The following is a 13,565-nucleotide window of genomic DNA, read 5'->3' on the forward strand; positions in this document are numbered from 1 at the left end:
GTATTCCTCAAAAAATACCACATAAAGAGTGAAAAGTCAATCCATATAGCGGGAGCAGATATTTGCAGGATATATATCTGAGAAAGGATTTATACAAAGACTATAAAAAGAAGATTTACAACTTCCTAAGGAAAAGATAATACAATTTTAAAGAGATGAGCACAGACTTTAAATAAAATCGTGTTCCACTAAAGAGAACAACCAAATGGCCAATAGCTATAGTTTTTACAACATCATTAGTGGTAAGGTGATGTATATTAAAGCCACATCACAATAGCATTACCTGAAGTTAACAAATAATGGCAACAAATAAACATAAACATACATGCCCACCCTTTTTTTTTTTTTTAAGATTTTATTTTATGTATTTGACAGAGATAGAGACAGCCAGCGAGAGAGGGAACACAAGCAGGGGGAGTGGGAGAGGAAGAAGCAGGCTCATAGCAGAGAAGCCTGATGTGGGGCTCGATCCCATAACGCCGGGATCACGCCCTGAGCCGAAGGCAGACGCTTAACCGCTGTGCCACCCAGGCGCCGCCATACATGCCCACCCTTACACCAACACACATACCAAACCCCTAGTGCTGATGAGGATATACAGCAATTGGCTTCTTTGTAACTGGTGAACTATTCTCCCAATCACTCAACAGTCATACAAAGGAATTATTACTGATGGCGGATGTCTCCAAACAACATGTAGAGAAATAATAATAACAACTTTATTCAAAATAGTCAAAAATGAGATAAAACTCCAATGTCCATCCACAATTAATAATTACATTGGGTACATTTATGAAGAGGAATACTATCCAACGACAAAAAGTAACAAGCTACAGTTAAATCCAATCATATGAATTAATCTCACAGACATAATTTGAGTGAAGTAAGCGATCACAAAAGATATATCACATGATTTAATTAATATTAATGTTAATTAATATTAAAGTCATAAAGTATCCAATCTATAGTCGTAGATATAAAAAATGATGAACTCTGGAAGTTATTCACTGGTAGGGGCATGAAGTCTTCTTCTGGGTTGTTGGTAGTGCCACGTATTTTCATCTGAGCAGCAGTTACATAGGTTCTGGGTGGCCCACAAGGTGTGCAAGTACTCAGCAAATACTTTCTATGGGGCCTCTGACCACATATACAATTTGAACCACTCTAAATCAGCATGCCAGCACTGTTCTTGTAGACTGGCCTTTAGCAGTCCCTGAAATAAATACTGTACACCCAGTGGAGCAATCTGCTCTCCTGGCCATCACACTAGAATAGAGATCATTCAAAAGGCCTTGGGAAACTATAGGCATTACCTCTGGAATTCTTTGGGCATCTGTACAACACCATTAATGCAGAATATTGGGTTAGGAAGTGTCCCAAAAGGGAGTGTCCTAAAGTGGAGAAACAGGAAGGCTCTTAGAGGGGTACTTTGAGCTTGGGGAAGGGTAGCTAGTCCCAGACCCTGGAAAGGGACTTAGAAACTTTTAAGAATGGTATTCCTTACATAGTTTGTGCATTCATAAAAATCCATAAAGTGGTATGTGTAAGATTCTTTCATTTTACTATGTGTATGTTGTACTTGATAATTTTTGTTAGTATCTTTTAAATCTTTTATTGAGATATAATTGACATATACATTTTATTAGTTTCAGGTGAGCAACATAATGCTTCAATATTTGAGTATATTGTGAAGTGATCCCACAATAAGTTTAGTTCATCACATGGTTGTACTTTTTTTTCTTGTGATTTTTTTCTTGTAAGATCTACTCATTTAGCACCTTTCAAATATATAATACAATGTTATTGACTATAGTCCCTGTGTTGTACATTACATCCCCATGACTTATTTATTTTATAACTGGAAGTTTGTACTTTTGGCCCCCTTCTCCCATTTCACTCACTCCCCCACCTCTGGCATCCAACAGTCTGTTCTCTATATCTATGTGTTCTTTTTGTTTTGTTGTTTGTTTTTTTAGAGTCTATATATAAGTGAGATCATACAGTATTTGTTTTTCTTTCTTTCACTTATTTCACTCAGCATGATGCTGTCAAGGTCCATCTGTATTGCCACGAATGACAAGATTTTCTTGTTTTTTTATGGCTAAATAGTATTCCTGTGTGTACCACATTTTCTTTATCTACTCATCCATGGATGAACATATAGTTTGCTACATATCTTAGCTATTGTCAGTAATGTTGCAATAAACATGGGGATGCAGATATCTTTTCCAGTTAGCATTTTCCTTTCCTTCAGATAAATACCAAGAATTGGGATTTCTGGATCACATGGTAGTCTGTTTTTAATTTCTTGAGGAAACTCCATACTGTTCTCATAGGGGCTACACAAAGTTACATGCTCACCAAAAGAGCAAAAGGGTTCCCTTTTCTCCATATATTCACCAACACTTGTTATTTCTTGTCTTTTTGATAATAGTCATTCTAACAAGTGTGGGGTGATATCTCACTGTAATTTTTTTTTTAGATTTTATTTATCTATTTGAGAGAGAGAGAGAGCATGAGCACAAGAAGGGTAGAGGGAGAGAATCCCCAAGCTGAGAATCCCTGCTGAGAATGGAGCCTGATGTGGGGCTTGATCCCACGACCCAGGAGATCATGACCTGAGCTGAAACCAAGAGTCAGACATTCAACCAATTGAGCCACCCAGGCGCCCCTACTTCACTATAGTTTTGATGTGTATTTCCCTGATGATTATTTATGCTAAGCAAATTTTCATGTACCTGTTGGCCATCTGTATGTCTTCTTTGGAAGATAAATTTTCTTAAAATAAAAAATTATTAAGCACCTACTATATGCGTAGCAAGACACCATGAGGTAAACATTGGCCAAATACATATCATTGATCAAAGACTATAAAATGTGGATAGGATACTCAGATTCATCTGATAAGCCACAAGGAGGAAGTGCAAATTAAAAAGTGCTGGGTAAAGTATTTAATAAATAATGCATGAATGAATAACTAAAGTTTGTGAATCCAAGAGTAGTTACTATCTATGGCTTTAGATTTGATCTTCAAGAATGTAATTGACATGTTTAGGAATTCACCCATTTAGAGGTGTTCATTCCTGAGCATCTTAAATTCCTCATTATACTGATGCTTCTATGAAGTCCCCCTTTACCATTAGAGCGAGAAAGAGATATAAATATATTTATATTTCTTTAAGTTTTGCAGTATTGAAGATGCATACATCTAAAGACAGACTGGTTCACTTTGAACAGTAAGACAATTATGGGAGATCGGCATAGATGTGATGAGCCTGGGAAGATTCCACACAGAGTCAGTCAGGGGGAAAATTTCTCCAAATTCTTCTTTCTATAAGACCTTGAAATGTCACATACATTTTTATGTTTATATTTTTATGACTTATCAGTTTCTGGCAGATAATAAAATATCAATAAAATTATGGATAAAAACAATTAAGAAAGGAATGAAAGAATCTGTCACAAGTATTAAGGACCTGTAGTCCTTGATTTAGAGATATATATAAATTTGGTAATGTGGCCACCAGAGTTAACTATTTGCAAATAAAAACCATTTCATTCCACATAGTCCTTTCTGTAAGACCTGCTCTGTAAAGATTATACAGGAAAGTAATAAAATCTTATAACTAAGTTGTCCAAAACTTTATGTATTCCATAAATTTTCACAGTGATTGTTTTGACATTAATCCTACTATATGTTCTAGATGGGATATCTAGGGAAATTATGAATGAATTAATACTAAGATCCCAGTCCTTTTTCTGTTGCAAGATTCCGTAGTTGAGAAACACAATCTCTTTCCCCGAGATTAGTGAATTATCTCTGAGACAGTTTATGCCAGTCATTTTTCAGAAAGATACTTGAAACCTTTTCCCGAATCTGCTTAGTCCTCACTCCATAGATGACAGGATTGAGGGCAGGTGGAACGACAACATATAGATTGGCCAGGAGAATGTGAATGTATACGGGAACATTCCTACCAAACCGGTGGGTCAAGAAGGAGAAAAAGGCTGGAGTGAAGAAGGCTAGAATAACACAGATATGGGAGCCACACGTATTAAGTGCTTTGAGTCTGGCGTCCTGAGAAGGAAGGCAGAAGACAGCTCGGAGTATCCTCACGTAGGAGATGACAATCAGAACAACATCAACAAACACCATTGATATAAGAATTAATCCAAATATCATGTTTACTTTTATATTGGCACAGGCCAGCCGTGCAATTCCCATGTGCTCGCAGTATGTGTGAGGGATTATATGGTGTCCACAGAAGGGAAGCCTCAAGATGAGAAACACCAGAGGGATAATCAAAATGAAATTGACGCCAAACAGCACAACAAGGATGAGACCAATCATCCTATTTGTGAGAATCAGGCTATATCTCAGAGGATTGCAGATGGCAACATGGCGATCAAAGGCCATCGCCACCAACACAACCGTCTCCATGGCAGTGAATATATGAATGAAGAACATCTGGGTGACACAGCCCTCAAAGCTAATCTCCTTGAAATTAAACCAGAATATGCCCAACATTTTGGGGATAGTGGATGTGGACAGGCCCAGATCAACGGAGGCTAACATAGCCAAGAAGTAAAACATAGGCTGATGAAGACTGTGTTCATTCTTGATTACACACAAGATAGTGATGTTCCCCACAAGGGCAATCAAATACACAGAACAAAAAGGAAACCCAATCCAGAGGTGCATCTCTTCAAGGCCCGGAACTCCCAGCAGGAGAAAATAGGAGGGGTGGAACGTGGTATCATTTGAGGGGGACATCTCTCTCTGTTATTTTGGAACTGCAGAGAAAACAAGTTATTAAATATTTAAAAAGTCAAACCACATCCATTAAAAGAATACAATAAACTTGGAGTGGTGATCAACAGGAAACCATGAGGGAGATTTTATGCCAGCCTTTAAAGTATGGATTCATTCAGATATTAAGAAATATTAATAATTCTGCTAAGTCTAGCGAACATATCTGAGAAAATCTGATTATATAATATTATGGTTTGGGGGATGAGACAGACAATATCCAAAAAAACAAAAAATAAGTGTGTGGGGGTGTACATTTACATGTATAGATGTCATATATGTACATTCATATGTATAGATGTCATATATGTGCATGTTCATATAGATGCCAGGTACATATAATAGACAAGTGACTTAAAGAAAAACAACGCCTGATGATTGGATGCTAATGAAGTTGGTGTCTATTTAAATTTATCATGAGGGAAGTTCCCTCTAACAAAGTGATATTAAGCAGATAAATGAATACAATACTGGGGTGATTTAGTGTAAAGTTAATAATGAACATTAAATATGTTTTTTATTTGAGTGTTGTTGACACACAATGTTACCTTAGTTTTAAGTGTCTAACTTCTATATTCATCACAAGTGTAGCTACCACTTGTCCCATTTCACCGCTATTGCAGTATCATTGACTATATTCTCTATTCTGTGCTTTTTCTTCCTGTGACTTATTCATCCCATAACTGGAAGCCTGTATCTCCTACTCCCCTTCACCCATTTTGCTCATCCCCCCCCCATCCCTCTCCCCTCTGGCAACCATCAACATTAAATACGTTTGAGAGATGGGATGATACTTGGATTTGAATCTGAAAAGGAGGCTCCTTCAGCCCTGTGGGCCATGAACTGAAAGTGGTAATTGCTCTTCTCTGATAAGGCTGTGAAATAGGGTTTTAGGAAAGCTGGGGACTCTCTCTCTGGGGCATCAGGTAGTAGGTATGTGAGGAGTAAAGAAGGAAATTGAACTCTTCCTCCTCAGTTTATTTTCCCCTTTTTCTACGGTCCATGGGTGGTGTGGTAAGTTGGAGTGAGGTGCTTCTGTTTGGAAGGTTCCCGAAGCCCCTCAGCTCAGTTGAGACTCAGGTAAGATGGACAGATAAAGTACTTATTTCTGAGGGCTTTCTCAAGTTTTCTATAGAAATTTCTATCAAAATTTACTCTAAAAAATCTGGATAGTAAGAACAAAAACAAAAGAATGTACTTTATTTTTAAATACCCTGTTTGAGCTATACTTAGAAAATACTGAAATTGAGAAACAAAGTAAGAGACTTTACCCCTACCAAAAATATTTAAACAATACCTACCTTATGCTCTTCTGTTCCTCACAGCTTCCACCCTATTTCAGGAGTTTCTTGTTTCAACTATTTCTCAGACTTCCTATCCCTCATTTCTAGTGCCTGGCACCCAGAACCCAGCCTTGAGCAGCACCGCCTGGCTTAGCTATTACCATGATTCTTTTAGGGTCAGATTACAGCAATATTCAGACTGCATTGTATTTGTCATGCCTACAAAGGAAAGTTTATATTTATGCTGCAACAGATGTCCAAACCCCAATCAATCTCCCACAGAACCCTTAATCCCTAGGGTCTGGAAGTTTCCTCTTCCTGAAAAAAGATAGTTAATTCTCCCATGGCTTTCTTTCTGAACTACGGGATCTATGGTTGCCACCTTACGTCATTAGTCTCTACTCTGACCATCCCCACAGATTCTATCCCCCAGCTTTACCTTTGGCCCAATAGCATTAAACTTTTAGGAGGTGTTGGTTTTGATTTACAATAATAGAAACAAGGTAAAATAATTGGAAATGTATAACATAGGCTGGAGAAATAATGAGTACAAAAATAATGCTAAAGTCGTGGCACGTATAAGTGGTACTGAATAGCAGTGAGGAGGAGGGCTCTAACACCTTCTGAGTTATCCTGCTCTAGTTTAAATGAGGGGGAATGGCTAGACAGTGCACATGCCAAATCTTTTAGAATTGTGTAATTAGTGGAATTTCACAGAGATTGGAGCAGTAGTTGGTTTTTAGGTCCTCCATTACATATTGCATTTTGGATTCATACACAGAGATTCAGTATCTCCTCCCCTGAGGATCCAATGTCCTTGTGACCTGGAAGCAGCAGCCCTATTCTACCAAGTCAGAATTGAGAGCTCAAACACTCCTTCTCATGCTGTCTAGGCTTTATGTCCTTTTTGTTCAGATCAACATATATTAGGTTTGCAGGGTCTAGGCTATGCCACAAGTGAGTAGGTTTACCCAAGCAGGACAACAGAATAATTGCTGTAAAGAGGCTAGAAATCCCTCATATATGAGTGGATACAGGTTAGTGAATGCAATATGGAAATCTGAGAAATCCATGAGAAATGGGAGAATTAGACAAGGGGAAGGAATGGCAGAGAACTAAATAATTTACTACCATATGTGATGTGGTGAACTGCTGGCACGATCCACCTCTCAACATTATTCCAGTATTGGTTGTAACTTATCTGTAGCCAGTTTTCATGGTATTCTGCAGGAGACCAACTAACTGCCTATCCAAGTGGCCAACCTGCAGGGAATCTGAAAAACTAACCCTTTCTTATCAGTCTGACCGCTTATTCCAAGGAATGGCTTCTATTCGTCCTGCCCAATGCCATCAGAAACTCAAGACACTTAAATCCATAATGCTCAGAGTGGCCTCACTGACATCACTGAAGATAGCACTGGTGGATGGTGATGAATGTACTCATGAACACCACCAATGGGCAGTTTATAAGGCACTTTATTCAGGGTGTTTATGTCATGGTGCAAGTGGTTCATTTAATTCTTCAGGGGAAGCAGGCACTGGGCACACACAATTTGTCTTTGTATCAACCTTTTCAGAGGTTTCTGCTCCAAGACCTGTGGAAGATATAAGGCGTGACATAACAATTAAATAAGGTTTGGATATCTTAATGGTAGTGAGTTATCTTTGCAGTGCTTAAACTGGTATTCAGTGGAATCTATATTTGGAAGTCAGTATCTCTGATTTGTCATTCAAGTCATCAGATAACTCTGGGGTCCTAGGAGGATCTTTGGCATGTGATTTCCCCAAGGTCATATCTGTGGAATAACTGCTTGACAATTCTAATCTCTCAGGGATGGAGTACAGTTTTATAATCTCATTGCCCTCATCTTCCAGATGGTTCACATTCTTCGTTAATATCCTCTGTGTGCCATGACCTAAGTGATGAGTGAGGGCATGAGCTCCAAACTCTTTGACAATCATAGAGCAATCCCTTTGACAATCATAGAGCAAGCCCTTACAATCCAATGTTTTTGCCATAAAACAGAGTTGGGAACACAATAAATCTCATCACATCTGTCCCCTGAAACAGGGAAGCTCACCTGTTAATTCAGTGAAATTACCTGATTTCCCTTGCAATTATGAACTACATGATGGGAGGAAGAAGATGGGAAATCACAGTACCATAGAGGTACCATACACAGTAAGCCTCTCTCCTTGTTCCCATTTAATGAGGACAAATAGCAGCCCAGCAATGGAGTGCTGAGTGACCCTCTCAGTCTCAGGATGAGACTCAAGGAATTCATTTGTTTGTTTCACCTTGCTATGACATAGAGATACAAGGAGATTTCATGAGAAGTCTCTACGATGCATTTGGATTTTTTAATTGTATTTTCTTCTACACAATGAAACTTATCTCCTTTTCCCACATCAAGATGCTAGTTTAGCCTGTCCCTCAATAAATCTATGACATCTTGGTTAGGTCCCGTCAGAGCCATTAAAAAATAATAAAACAATTTTGGAATACTGTCTCTGTTTATGAGAGATTCACCCCTGCAAAATTGCACGTATTGGAAAACAAGTCACCATAAATATTTGATGACCATCCTCCCCATTCCATTCCTTAACTTTGACTATTACTGCCACTTTAAGCAGACCGTTCCTACCTCTAAAGGGGCTCTCTAATCTCCATTCACTTGGCTCATTTCCAGAAGGCACACAGTTGACTGACCAGATGCGTAGCTCACTGTGTCAGACACTGACCAGGCCTTTAGGGGAAAACAAATTATTTAAGGCACTTAGGGAGAAAGGAGTAGTAGCACAAGCATGGATTTTTTCCTTATTAATGTGTTCTAGAGTAGTATGAGATACTCTGTGGGGTCAGATGTCGGACTCTAGGAAAAGAACCCTGACCCTTGGGCAGTGGGACCCTAAGTTACATTAAATCACCAATCAGAGACTAGGATCCAAGATAATAAGATGGGATAGACAACTGGCTTCTAACTTTATTTTACCAGCTCACACTATTTGGGAGAATAATAACTAGAGCGATTAGGAGGCTGGAGGCCAAATAATGCTGATTCAGCAGTATGTTATGTGAGAGACTTGACCAGTCACCCCTTTCTGCCATTCAGTATCAGGGGATGAGAATCAACACTTCTCTGGCATCACCCAAGGGCTTGCAGCCAAGCCTTGTTGCTGATGACAACATGGCTGACAAGTGCCCTGATCTGCCTCTTGGAATACCACCAATATGAACAAGCTTGAGCACCGAACAGTGACTGTTTTCCATGGCAATGTGTTAGAGGCCAACTGTATTTCTGGAATGCATGCATGGAGAGAATCCTTCAATTAAACCTTACTTTAAACTCTATTTCATTATAGATCTCAAACTTCCTTAATTCCCACTTTATCTGTACTATCTATGATGCAGACAAAGTCTTCTAACACTTCTTCTGGTTTCAGTCTATTTGACTTTCCAGCTGGTGAATGAACTCCCATTTTATAGACAGGCAGTTGTCCATCCAAACATCCATGTATCCATGCATGCACACATCCCCATCCTTCCAACAAATATTTATTGAGCACCTGATATGTTCTACGAATTGTTCTAGTAAACAAAAAATAATGCTATTAGAGTGATTTTCTTTCTCTTTAATGAGTTCTGTACTTGGTGCTAAAGTCTCTGTGTTCAAAAACTTTTTATTTTTCTGTTTATTTGATAAGAAATTAACCACTTAAACATTAATGACTTCATATTTTATCATTTTTCTGTAAAGATGATAATGTACATGATTATCAACTGAGAACTACTTACATTTAATTACTGTGTATCAATATAATGTGATGCTATGTGGCTTTCAAAGGAAATGAAGAGACGTGCATAAATTGTCTCGAAGGAATCACAAGAAACTGGTATTGGACATTTTTTTCTGGCGAGAGATCTGGAGACTAGAAGTCAGTGATAGGAAGTACACTTTATAAACTCCCCTGTGAGAATTTCTTTTTAATTAGTTTATGTTTTCTTTTTTTTAACCTTTTAATTGAAGTACGACTGACTTAAAAAAGACATACGTATTTAATGTATATGACAGTGAGTCTGGGAATAAATATACACCTGTGAAACCATCACCACAATCAATGACATAAACATATTCATCGCTTCTGGGGCCCCTGGGTGGCTCAGTCATTTGAGCACCTGTCTCGTGATTTTGGCTCAGGTCAAGATCTCAGGGCTGTGAGATCAAGCCCTGTGTCAGGCTCCACGCTGAGTGTGGAGCCTGCTTAAGATTCTCTCTCTCCTTCTCCCTCTGCCCCTGCCCTCTGTTCATGCTCTTTCTCAAAAAATAAAATAAAATAACAAATAAAATAAAAATCCATCACTTCCAAAAGTTTCCTCCTGCCTTCTTTACTTAGTATTTATGTTTTCCTCATTTAGAACATTTGATGTGAGATTTACTGTCCCCTCCTAGCAAATGTTTAAGTACACAATGCCGTATTGTTAACAATAGCCTCTTCAATTTTTTCAAAAAGAGGAAAAATATAGTTCAATTACCCCAGGATTCAGCAGCTTAAAACAGTAAACATTTCTTATCTCACACATTTTCTGCATATACAGGTGACAAATAAGCAAGGTAAACATGCTCCACATCTTCAGTCATTAGGTAAATGTAACTTAAAGACACACTAAGATACCAATAGACTCTTGCTAAAATGACTAAAATTTAAAAGACTGACCATACTAAATGTTTGTGAGGGTGTGGAACAAGTAGAACTTTTATGCACTGCTTGTGAGAATGTAAAATGCAACTATTATCAAAATAATTTTGTCAGTTTCTTAGGAAGGCTTTATGTATATCTGCTACCACTCCTAGGCTTTTACTCAAGAGATGAAAGTATATGCTTGGTCAAAGACTTGCACATGAATGCCCGTAACAGCTTTGTTTGTGATATACAAAAGCTGGAAATAAAGGAAATGCCCAACAACAGATAAATGGATAAACAAATTTTGGTACATCCATAAAATGGAATACTACTCAGCAAGAAAACCGTATGTGTGATTAGCACAACAATGATTTGATGAAACTCAAAATGGTCATGGAAGCAGCCAGACTAAAAAGATGACATTCAGTAATATTTCATTTATATGAAATTCCAGGATTTTATAGAGCTAATCTATAGTGACAGAAAGCATGTCAGTGCAGTCAGGTTTAGGCGATGGTTGGATCACAAAGATGTAAAAGGAAATTTTAAAGGTGATGAATATGCTAATTAATGTCATTGTAATCAAGGTAATGATGGTTTCATGTGTGTATACGTAAGTAGCAAAGCCCATTTTTATCGGTGTTTGTACTGCAATTTCCTAAGAAGGTAGGCGCTCAAAATATGTTTGTGGTATGTATGAATAAACAAATGAATGGGCAGCATTGCATGTTTATTCCTTGATGGAAAATACATTTTCTAGTTTAACAAAAATCTATGGAGTTCTAGGGAAAGTGCTTTTACTAGAAATTATCCGTGTTTTTGAATAACTGGTATGGTCCCTTTTTTCAATATTACCTACTAGCTGGAAAGTTCTTCAGAGACAAAACTCTGTCTTACTGTATTACTCTCAAGTGGCATCAAATTCAGTATCATGCAAATAACACAAAGGCATTAGCATTAGTTTTATTGGATTTAATTAAATTGGTTTGTAGGTCCTTTTTAAAGAAAAGTTTTCAAGTTGATATACAAGGTTCAGAAAAGTATAAGAATGATCCATTAAGAAGAAGATTGGCCAGGCGCCTGAGTGGCTCCGTCGGTTAATTGTCTACCTTCAGCGTAGGTCATGATCCCAGAGTCCTGGGATCAAGCCCCACATTGGGCTTCCTGCTCAGTGGGGAACCTGCCTCTCCCCCTCCTTCTTCCCCTCCCCCTCACTGTGCTCTCTCTCTCTCTCTCTCAAATAAATAAATAAAATCTCTAAATTAATTTTTTAGAAAAAGAAGATTGGTTAGTCGCTGTCAAATCACATATCCACTATCTGTCTGGTATGGATGCCTTCTTCATCTATGAGAACATCTTCCTCCATAATGATGGGGTTTACTTTTATCTCTTTCTTCAGTGGTCTTTTGCTAAGGAAAAGTTTGAGCATCTCTTCTTGCGTTTAGTCTTTGTCCCATAGACAATAGGATCCAGGATGGGTGGCAGAAGCAGGTGTAGGTTAGCCAGAAAAATGTGAAAGTTGTGGGGGATTGTATGACCCCAAAAATGGTGGGTAAAAAAAGTGAAGAAGACTGGGACGCAGATGATGACTATAGCACAGATTTGGGCAGTTTAGGTGCTGAAGGCCTTTTGCCAAGCCTCCGCTGGGGAGAGGCTGACCACTGCCCAGAGGATCATGGTGTAGGAGACTGTGATGCACAGGACGTCAAAGCCCCCAGTCAGGAGGGCAACCGTCAGACTGTAGATGGCATTGACCTTGATATTGCCACAGGATAAATTGGCTACAGACATGTGGTCACAGCAGGTTGGGAGATTATATTACCCTTGCAATAGGGCAGATGTTTCATGAGTAAAAAGGAATGATGAGTATCACACCTGGAAGGAAGGTGAGAAGCCCAGCCTTGGCAATGATAGAATTGGAGAGGATAGTGGCCTAGTGTAGAGGGTAACAGATGGCCACATATCAGTCCAGGGCCGTGAGCATGAGCACCCCAGACTCCATCCCTGTGATAGTGTGGAGAAAGCACATCTGGACCAGGCAAGCATTGAAGCTGATATCTTTGAGATCAAACCAGAACTTACACAGCATTTGAGGTACACACTGAACAATGTCAGGGAAGGAGAGTAAGGCCAAGAAATAATACATGAGCTGGTGTAGGGCCTCCTCCAGATGAATGAGATAGTGGAGCCCAAATTCCCCAGTATAGTAACAATGTACATGAAACAAAATGGGAGAGAGATCCAGATATGAGCACTTGCTAGTCCAGGTGCTCCGTTCAATATGAACGATGACAGAGTCAGTCTAGTATAGTTGTAATCATGCATGATGACAAGTTAGAGGGTATGTTGCCTTCTTCAACTTTGATGTCAGCTTTGATGTCTCTCTGAAAAGAAGTTTAGGCAAATGTATATTGATTGCTTACAGTGCATTAGTTAATATTACAACATTTTTGCATATATCATCTCAATTATCTTAATTACCTCATGAGAGGTTATTTATTGTATTAAATAAGGGTAAGTATTATTATTGTATTATAGATGAGGAACTGATGTTAGTGTGGTTTCATTGATTATAAATCTTGAAGCCAGGATTCTTGCTCTTTGCCATGAAGATATATATATTTATATATAAATATATATTATATATAAATATATTTATATATTTATATTTATATAAATTTTCCATACTAAGTCCCCTAAGCCCTCAAACTCTGTTCCTAACTAAGCATTAGTACATTCTTAGACCAATGAGAAAGCATCAAATAGTGAACATTAGGACGGTTGAAAGT

General features: G+C 38.3%; 1 protein-coding gene and 1 pseudogene across 1 annotated transcript; both read right to left on the minus strand.

The window, feature by feature from the left end:
* Positions 1 to 3,814: 3,814 nt before the first annotated feature.
* Positions 3,815 to 4,774, minus strand: LOC123782715 (olfactory receptor 52E4-like). The gene has a single exon (XM_045782986.2). It carries the CDS (start codon positions 4,772 to 4,774, stop codon positions 3,815 to 3,817), a length of 960 nt encoding a protein of 319 aa, XP_045638942.1.
* Positions 4,775 to 12,171: 7,397 nt separating this feature from the next.
* LOC123782714 (olfactory receptor 52N1-like) lies at positions 12,172 to 13,104 on the minus strand (annotated as a pseudogene).
* Positions 13,105 to 13,565: the final 461 nt, after the last annotated feature.

Source organism: Ursus americanus, chromosome 16 (assembly GCF_024610735.1).
Source record: "Ursus americanus isolate L20-20 chromosome 16, mUrsAme1.1.p, whole genome shotgun sequence".
Taxonomy (NCBI): domain Eukaryota; kingdom Metazoa; phylum Chordata; class Mammalia; order Carnivora; family Ursidae; genus Ursus; species Ursus americanus.

Bases quoted from the DNA above. Each gene is read 5' to 3' on its own strand.
- LOC123782715 (XM_045782986.2), bottom strand. From the start codon at position 4,774: ATGTCCCCCTCAAATGATACCACGTTCCACCCCTCCTATTTTCTCCTG.